We start from the raw sequence: 10,000 nt of genomic DNA, 5'->3' as shown, positions 1-10,000 counted from the left end.
TCCCCACCATCTGCAATTAGTTTTAATCTTATTCAGCAGTTAGCATGTCCTCCTTTTCCTTTGGATGCTGCATTATTAGAGAAATGTGTTTTTTTAGTATGCAGCGAGTATGACTGCTGTAAGTATTCCTTATTTTGCCAGTGTTTCGATGTAAACACATAGCACAGTCAAAACCTCCTGAGAATCACTTCTGTCTCTGCACTGCTGCTCATTTCATTGTATGACATCACTTTTCTTGACAGTGCATTGCCTAAACGTGTCAGCAGTTTTAAATGAAAATACACTACTTATGTACTATTTACAGGTACGTAAGTACAAGCTATTAAAAATTACAATTCATTTTGCACAGCCTTTGTGCAAGTGCACCAAGACCCACGGACGATTACCCAGACTACCCAGCTGCATGACAGACAAAATACTGTTAATGGATTCGCCAAACAGCACAACTCAGAGTAGTGCTGCCTTAATTGCTGCATTATATTTAGAGGATTTACACTAAGATAACAGATGCCAGGAATGGATTTGTGGGTCAGAAATTGTGTTTTCCCCCCACTATTATATTTAGACAAGTAGTGCAAACCTTACGTGGCTGTTTGCCTGACATCACTCTCCTTTCAAGAGATGAGTTAGTTAACCTGAATTTTGTTCACCCAACGCTAATAACACAGTTTGAAGGTAACAGAGGGAAAACTGTGGAATTTCTTTTCTTTTCCCGTAATGTGCCAATTCCCCGTCAAAGAAAAATTACAGCTCAGAACATGAAATGTCAAGGTAAGCCATTAAATTAAATGGCGCTCCCTTTTAAGCTGAGAGGAGGACTGAGCCGTGACAGTCAGCCAGCTTACCCAGCATCCTGTGCTTCATGCGCTCTGATGATTGACAGCAGGTTGTTGGTCTGTAGGAACTCGCACACTGCTGGGTAACTGGGGACAGAAAAAGAGACACAGAGCAAGAGCGAGAGCAAGTAAGTGCATCTGAAGTGAGGCTACAGAAAAGCCACACAGGGGAAGAGACATCCAAAAAAATGAGTGAAAACTACACAATATAACAAATATATCACATATTATTATATCAACACTGTTGTAAACCACAAACAGATGGAAGTATTGTTGTTTCTTAATTGTGTATACTCTTGTTTTCTAATGTCATGTTTGACTGAAACCAGCAGGGGGCATCAGTGAGTGCGAGGCAGGCCATGGCAGGGCTTATGGCCTCCTCGGTGCTGTGGGAGTACACACTAGTTGGTCGATTGATGATGTGTCTGCTAAACATAGAAAATTGCTGTGTTCTCCACAGACTGCATGTCATAACACCGACTTCTACACGTGAGGAGCCCAGCTACGGCCGCACCAGGCGCTCCGCCTGTCTTTCAACACCAGCTCCCTATCTTTACATTCCTCCATTTTTATTTTTTTATGTCCATCTTTCATCTTTCATCTTCTACCCCTCCACCCTCCTCTTATGTTGCTCTCCTTCTTTCTCTCACTGTATCTTAATATCACTCCATATCTGGCAGGAGTAGCCAGTCGTCATAGCAACAGAACCGTGCTGTCTCCCTGGGGATTGTGGGATATCGTTTCATGCTGAAACAGAACTCTGTGTGTATGTGTGTCTGTGAATGTGCTGTGTTTATGTGCTTCCTAGTATACTAGGAAGCATATAAGCGCATGCACTGAATACGTGCATGCGTGTGTGTGTGTGTGTGTGTGTGTGTGTGTGTGTGTGTGTGTGTGTGTGTGTGTGTGTGTGTAAACTGGCCAAGATTTTCTGCCTCTTGTACAAATCCCAGTGATTGTTATTGGATCTTCAGCGTGGTGTAACCATGCAGGACGCATCTCACTTTCTCTGTTCTCATCACCAACATCCCAAACCAATAGCCTGAAGTCCACCTAAAACTTATTAAATTCCTGATTTGCAGATGAAAGTTACATCTCGCTAAGGCAGGCAATCACAAGGCGTCCAGATCATGAAAACACCGGGAAAGAGCCTCGCACAGCACGGACGGGAACACGTTTCAGGATCAGTCTCACTTCTGGATGCATGTTTCAGTTGCTAATGTCAAAGCAAATCGTTCCTAGTGTGTATTTTTTTATTTCTGATCATTGCATTCATTCTAGCTTGTTTGGATTTCTGGTTAGATCATATCTCTGAGCTTCATAAGCACAGGTATCTACTGCATCAAGGTTACCACACTATATTCACTGATGTTCCAGTTAATTTTCTTGTTAAATCCACCATGAATAATTCTTTTTGTTGGGGTGAGCGTGGAACTTGTAAGGAGTCATTTTGTCTTGTACCTGTAGAAATAGGAGCAGCCTCTGACTGTGTTGTGACCAAAGTACTCCTGGGTTTTCTCGTTGCCAAAGTCTTCTAGGGGGTCGGCCCACAGCAGGTCGCACATGGGCCCAAACGCTGGGGGCTCCTTGAACCGGTCCAACTAGGACATACAATGAACACACACACACACACACACACACACACACACACACATAATAAGTATAATCTTAAAGAAACACGAATGCTGGGCCACATATAGACACAAAGAAACCCTCACACAAATATATATCAGATACACAACATTTTGTAAAGCCACACACACACACACACACACATATGCAAACGCACACACACACAAATGCATCAGCACATATAGGATAAATCAGAAGAGTAAGAAAGGCAAACACATAGCACATGCAAACGCAAACGCGCTCACACACACACACACACACACACACACACACACACACACACACACACACACACACACACACACAAACACATACTGTCAGAGCAGAGCATCTCCATGGCAACCCTCACCACACAGGAGGGAGAAGATGTCACACCAGCAGATTCACCATGGAAACACTGCCATTAGATGAGGAAGTGTGTGTCTTCATGTCTCTGTGTTCATGTGTGTGCCTTTGTACTCTGTATTGCTGTGAACTGTATACATGCAGCATGTGTGTGGGTCTCTTTCACTGGTCGATTCACTGGTTTCTTAAGAATTCTCTGCATTTACAGGTCAGGTGGGTATGGAGGCATAAATAAGAGTCGTGTGTGTGTACATGTCTGTGCTCGCAGATGTGTGGCGCACATAAGTCGATAACATGCTACATGAACATTATTTTTCAAGTAGAAGTGGTGCAAATGCTGCTTTTATATGTACAGCAGTAAATACAGAGGCAGCATTGAGGAGAAAAAGGGGGAAAGTTTCCAGGCTGCCAGGCAAACTATGTAACATTTAGAGTGGTTGTAATGCCTTCATTTCACGCCTTTTATTTACCCCAAAAATAAGTGCAACAAAACCAAAATAATGCCTTAAAATGCAGATAGTTCACTCAGCCTTTGCATATAATTGGCAGAATGAAGGGGGAAGTGTGTCTACCAACATAAATGTGTTCTTTCAGCTTTCTTTGCCCATTTGAACTGGTTAGTTTAAGAGAATAAAAAGTACTATTATTATTTACAATCCACAGACCATATGAATTAAATGCATCTTTGTTGCATGGGTTTGTCTTTCCTTCTTCTACTAATATGTATATTAGTTAATATAATTACCTTTAAATTTAATGAATGTAAATATGTGACTTAAAGGCAGTTGAACTGCATCATATTGTATTTGTTCAGCTCCAGTCAAAAGGTGACATGACCGCGACTGAGATCCGCTCTGCTAGTTATCTTCAGCAGGTTTAGCTGCATCTTTTCTCCATTTAGCTAATTTTACATTTAGTAAACCGAATAACAAACTGAGTTATCAAGATGCCGCTTCCACAAGATGTATTTTTCATTTACAGGGAGGGAAAAATTACACCGCTAACTTCCCATTACTACAGTTCGCTATGTTAGTTATTATGTGTTATTATGTAATATGTTAGTTAGCTATGTTTTTAGCTCAGTTTTGAAATTACTGTAAGATTTCTCAGAAATTCTATATTTCAACACTGACGTTGCTGTGCTTTGCCTTTGTATTGCAATTCAAAATTCTGTGTGTGTGTATGTGTGTGTGTGTGTGTGTGTGTGTGTGTGTGTGTGTGTGTGTGTGTGTGTGTGTGTGCACCTCTTATCGTACCTTCTTGATGTCGTCCAGTGTGTGGATCTCTGGTGAAAGTCCCCCATGCACACACAGGAACTGCTGGTTCATCAGTGCTGCCAGGGGCAGGCAATCAAACGCCTCCATGCAGGAGTCATACACCTGCTCCGAGTACTTGATCTTACCTGGAGGTGTTTGGAGGAACGGAGAGATATTTCAAGACTTAAGACAAAGAAGCGCCTGAGTGTGTTTTGACATGCTTTGAACAGCCACCATCCCCGCAAACATACATTCTGTCCCTGTCACTTCGAGTGTTATATCAAATGTAGAGAACAAACATTGTGCTTTTACATGGACGGATATAAAGAACTCAGTCGTCTAAAGGCTTCGAACAGGCTTGCACGGTTCCTTTAAAAACATAATTTAGTTCACTCGGGTGTAAAGGCAGTAACATGTAGGATTTTCACACAGCGTTTTATTAATTTATGCGGCCATCTCTTCTCCAGCTCTCCCACATGACCTGTTTCTCTCCTCTCTGATGATTTAGAAACACCACTTCCCAGAGAAAAAGTGTACATTAGTGAAAAAAATGCCCCATGTGACAGTACAAAGCATATTACACAGACAACATATAAATACAAAGACTCCAATTCTGTTTCCAGTGAACAAAATCTGACCCAAATATAAGCATGAAGCAGCATAGAGGCATCAGTGTGGGGCTGAATCTTTGCTTTATGAAAATCTCCTTTGATTTGGCAGCAATATCAATAAAGACATCCAACACGCAGCATCTTTAAAGTACATTTCACACAGGGGCGTAACAATACATCTGACACAAAACAATATCACAGGATTAAAATAGCTGAAAGGAGATCGGAGGAGAGAGATAGAGGAGGAAGAAAGAAGCGAGAAAGGGGTTGATTTTGGACAAGAGTGAGCAGGGAGGTGAGTGTCAGAATTTCATAAAGAGAGCGGGAGAGAGACCGATGGGAGGAGACAGGAGAAGGGGGAAAGGTTAAGAGCGGTAAGAGGAGGAGAGGATGGAGAGGAGACGACGAGGGAGGAAAAAAGAGGGAAGGAGAGGGGAGAGTGTGAGGACATGAGAACAATGTGTACACAAATCAAAGCCAATACTGTGGAGTACCAGTGTACAGTATCCAGCACTAGTGTGTGTGTGTGTGTGTGTGTGTGTGTGTGTGTGTGTGTGTGCATGTGCATGTGTGCGCGCACGTGTTTGTGTGTGCATGTATGTGTGAGACAGCTAGGAGTGTGTTTGTCAACCTCTCCATCTGCCTTGTGTAGAGCAAGAGCTCATTATTGCTAGTCCACCAGTTTTCAGCTCCTTCCACACATAGACACTTAAACATTTATGAAGACACTCTTGCACATGCATGCAGTCATAGTACGTGCACTCGCACGCACTTGTGGAAGACACACACACACGCATACATACACACACACACACACACACACACAGCAGATGGTAATTGAGGGCGACCACTATTCGCCACAAGCACCAGGGGAAATTAGCTTCCTTGTCCCTTGGCCAATCAGACACTGAGGAGTAAGTCCCTGAGCCAATCATTAAGGGCCAAATTAATTTGCTGCTAATCACCCACTCTCGGACAGGACATGAGGAGAGTCAGAGAGACAGAGAGGCAGAGAGAGGGAGACTGGGTGAGGGAGGGAAAGATGAAGGGCAGATGAGAGGAAGATGAGAGAGGGAGGAAAGGGAAAGGAGAGATGATACAACACAGAAAAGACATAATTTCATAGCTAGGATGATCAGTTATTGTTCAGTCCAATGATGAAAGTGAATTGTTCCATCCTAGCTTAGCAAATGTAAGCAGGAATAGCACACCTGCCAAGCTTTGAATTTCCTCATTGTGTTTGGGGCTGTAGTAAGCGTGACACTCAGTATACAAAGTGTCTGGAGGTGGTGTCATTGTTTCAGCCAGTAAAAACTAAAAACGCAGGAGCAAACGTGTAAGGAAAGGACCAAACAGTGTGTTTGTCTGCTCTAATGTAATCTGCTAATGGTAGCATATCAGGCTAACTAGCTTACAACCTACAGAAGTGACAGTCTCACATTCAAGGAGCATTTCATTAGCTCACTACACTCGTGCGGTTACAGGTTCATTCACGACTAACACATTGACTGTGCAGTCTTTTGCCACCATGTGGAGGACATTATACAGCATATCAGAGTACACCCCAGCAACCTCAAGCCAATCTGGTTACAGCATTACATTTGTCAGACACATTGGTGAGTCCTCATCCTAAATGCTTTTCTCTTACAGTTTAACAGAGAAGATGAAACATTCTGTTCAAAAATACAGGCAGTAAAGCATAAATCCAACAGCTGCCGTGTTTGTCCATTTAAGCAAGCTAAACAGCTAAAAAAAAAGTTATGTTAGGATGAAATAATAGTCTGATCTCAGATTGTTCCTGATCATTCTCATGATCCTAAAGCTAACTGTCCTACAAGAATCATCATCAGCTGGTGAGGATGGTAACTTTCCTCTTAGGATAGGTGATATGTATATCATGTAGCTTTGTATCAAGCACATATTAGACCTGAACAAAAAAAGTTTCCTGCTGAATTTTCAACCACTCTCTCTCTGGGATAATTGTGAAGGACATTTTTGCTTCTTCTTCTTTCTTTTTTTTTTAAATCAGTTCATCAAACGAAAATGTACAGATGACTCCATACTGAAAACAATCAGAAAGAGAAAAGAAGCACATAATGTTTTGAGAAAACACAAGAGTTACTCACATTCTTGTTTGAAGGTGAAATATTCTGTCAGATGTCTACATTCATGGTTTCCCCTTAGAAGAAAGAGCGTCTTTGGGTAGAGGATTTTCAGTGACCACAGGTACAACACACACTAAAGATTCACCGGGGAAGAAAAACATAAAAACTAGTTAGTGATAAGCAGCTCCACAGTAACAACATCATTAAACCTGCCAAAAAAACAAGGTAGTCTTAGAATTTTGTGTCTAAAGAAAAGACAGACGTGAACAGGAATTTGACAAGAATCATGTCCAATAAGAGCATGCTGATTGAGTTGTCTGATAACCTTTAAGAATTTAAAATCATCCAGCATGTTTCTGTTGTCATTTTCTAAACCTACAAATGGCTCACAGGGTGTTTTCTCACCTTTATACAGTATCATCCCTGCTCTACATTAAGTGCCCTGTCTACATGCCCTTGAAGTGTGTTAGGAAGGTGGCCTAAATATTGCTCCCTCTCCTGCAAACTCACTCCATGTCAAGGATACAGCCCTCATGCCATGCATCTGCCATGCAAAGCCATTCACCATGTACTTGTATCGTGATATCAGCCCTCTGGATAAATCACCTCCACTCAGCTTCCTTACATGCATTTCAGTGAGCAGCATATTATATTCTTATTAGTGGTTACTGACCTTGGATCATCCATGAATTTTACATCACATCACCTTGGAATGTGTACATTTTCAGGCACACATTGTGGTGCGTCAGTGCTAATCTCACGTAGCTTTGTACATTTATAATACAGCACAGTGTTGCATACCTCAGTAATGAAATAAATGTCAAAGTGTACACTTCAGGACAATATATCCTATAATGGACTCTGATTTAGTAAATGTACGGCATACACCTTAGTAAACATTTTGAGTGAACACACACACCCAGTAAAATGTTCCTATATACCACAATGAAGTCTGTGACAAAGTGTCCACCCTCACCTCGATACTGAAGTAGCCCCTGTCCACATAGTCCCCCAGGAAGAGGTAGCGTGTGTTGGCAGGAGAACCTCCAACTTCAAACAACTTCATCAGGTCGAAAAACTGGCCGTGGATATCTCCGCATACTGTGGAAACAGCACATGACCATGTTAGGATCATTAAGACCACAGCTTTCGACTGCCACATGTTGTATTTCCACAATTCGGTGGGATTCAACGTGGGACCGTATTTGCTTCAGCAGCTCCATATGGCCTGATTTGCATCTGCAGATGCATACATATCCTGTCTGCTGATCTAGAAACATCACTCATCTGTCTAATGAAAAGAAAAACAGAAAATAAGTTATAAAATGCTCTTGAAAGAATCTACTGCAATCATTTTGAGGTCTCTGTTCAAATACTACCTGTTCGTAAAGTAACACTCCAGAGATTGAGGAAAGGTCCTCTCAGTTAGTGTCTATGTCAGTATTCTTCCCCCAAATGTCTCTATATCTATGCTTATATACTATTTTGTTTTGATTCGTTCTCAGTCATGATGCATAAAACTCACATGCTGAACACTTCATATTTTGAAAAACTTCAGGACTGCCTGCCTATATGATCTGCCAGCATACATCTTCCCATATGCCTCCCACACCATCTGTCTGGCCTCTTCTTTCACTTTCAGTTGATGTCATAGTTCCCCTCTGCAGCCATTTTACGGTGGCCGTTTCGCATCTGTCTGGCCGGCTACTTCTGTCTGTCTCTCCATCTGCTTGCTGTGTTAATGTCTGTTTTTGTGTCTACTCCTAAGCATTCGCTTTAATTTGAACTGGGAATTGGGAATGCAAAATGGCATGAGTGAAATTGAGCCGTACCTGTCTGCCTCCTCAGACCTGCCACAGTATTTTCCCAGAAGCCTTCACGTGACACCCTAAAAGCCTGTCAGTTCAAATTTCAGCTGTCCACCTGGCTGTTTGTTCACTAGTCGGTCTATCTTAGAACATTTCCAGAGAGACTCCATCAAAGTGCTAAACTGTTCAGAATATCTCCCCAATATTACATTAGCTTGAAGCCTTCCCCAAAAGAACCACTATTTTTCTGTAGTTTTATCTCTGAGATCTATGGCTATTTCCAATCACAGCTAACTCTCAGGTGGGTGTTTGTAGGTCAAAATCTGTAGACGTGGAGAAACTTGGAAATGGGGATCAATATGTTTCTCATTGGGAATGAGCAGGTTTGAGAACCTCTGCACTAAGCTGCTTATGATCGACTGTCTCTCCATCTGCCTGTCTATCTGTCCTTGTCCCCGGGGATCTGTACCTGTGAAAGCCGAGCGATGTTCCCACACTGCGTGGGCACAACAACCCACACTGAATTATCTCATCGCCAGCATTTGCATAAAGGCACACACACACATATGCGTAGATACACAGTTACATTAACCAAGCAGAGTCGATAGGTTGAGTGTGTCTGAGTCTGTCTGCCTGTCTGCTTGCTTGTCTGTCTTGTGTGTCATCGTCTCAGAAACTTGTTTTCCATTTTGCTCTTCATTGATCTCAATCTCCACCTCCTCCTCCTCCCTTCAACATTCTCCTCGGTTTATACCACTTCCCTGGCAAGGGAATACATGCAGATATTACCAAAGCTAGCAAGCGCTATTGTGAGGTGCCTAAGTGCCAATTGGTTCTCTCAGTGAAGTGCGACCGAACAACAGTTCATATTAAAAGAGAGCAGATACGTAGCAGATTAATGAATCGTCGAATGGAATCTGATTAATACATAATTACAGATCTTTCTGCCTTTTGCTCTGCAGCTCCATTCCTCTGTCTCTCTATGTCTGTCTCTCTAGTTTGATGGGTGCTATCTGTGCCCTCAATGTTAAACTCATCGCTCATGTACACATATAAAATATATAAACATATAAATATGAATATGATAAATATGAAGCTAGAGGCAGCAGCTGATTAGTTTAGCTTAGCTAAAGACTGGAAACAACAAGCCTGGCTCTACCTGCTATGTACCTGCCAGTTGCCTAAATAACATGCCATATTTGTTTTGTTTAATGTGTACAAGAATGGAAGTATAAAAACAACAATTCAACATTTTACAGGGGTTTTTCTAATGCGGGAGTAATTTCCCAGCAACTAGCGGAGACTCCAGGAAGTTACTGCTCCTTAGCCCCAAGTAAACTTTGTTTTTTGTATAGATTGAACAGATGAGATATTGCATGTCAATTAGTGAGCCAGTCACTCCCCCCT

The 10,000-nt window shown here is 42.0% G+C and overlaps 1 protein-coding gene across 4 annotated transcripts in view; it reads right to left on the bottom strand.

The window, feature by feature from the left end:
* Nucleotides 1-10,000, bottom strand: part of LOC139330924 (protein phosphatase 3 catalytic subunit alpha-like) — a 32,383-nt gene that overhangs the window by 9,235 nt on the left and 13,148 nt on the right. For all 4 annotated transcript variants that reach the window (XM_070962154.1, XM_070962156.1, XM_070962155.1 and 1 more), the window contains exons 3-7: nucleotides 7,762-7,886; nucleotides 6,807-6,918; nucleotides 4,070-4,215; nucleotides 2,298-2,437; nucleotides 846-923 (exon numbers count right to left, since the gene is read on the bottom strand). In XM_070962154.1, coding sequence (XP_070818255.1) covers nucleotides 846-923; nucleotides 2,298-2,437; nucleotides 4,070-4,215; nucleotides 6,807-6,918; nucleotides 7,762-7,886 — 601 coding nt within the window. The remainder of the gene's footprint in view (nucleotides 1-845; nucleotides 924-2,297; nucleotides 2,438-4,069; nucleotides 4,216-6,806; nucleotides 6,919-7,761; nucleotides 7,887-10,000) is intronic.

The sequence above is a fragment of the Chaetodon trifascialis genome, chromosome 5, assembly GCF_039877785.1.
Source record: "Chaetodon trifascialis isolate fChaTrf1 chromosome 5, fChaTrf1.hap1, whole genome shotgun sequence".
Taxonomy (NCBI): Eukaryota; Metazoa; Chordata; class Actinopteri; order Chaetodontiformes; family Chaetodontidae; genus Chaetodon; species Chaetodon trifascialis.
The sequence above is the reverse complement of the archived record's forward strand: the minus strand, read 5'-3'. Positions and strand labels throughout refer to the sequence as shown.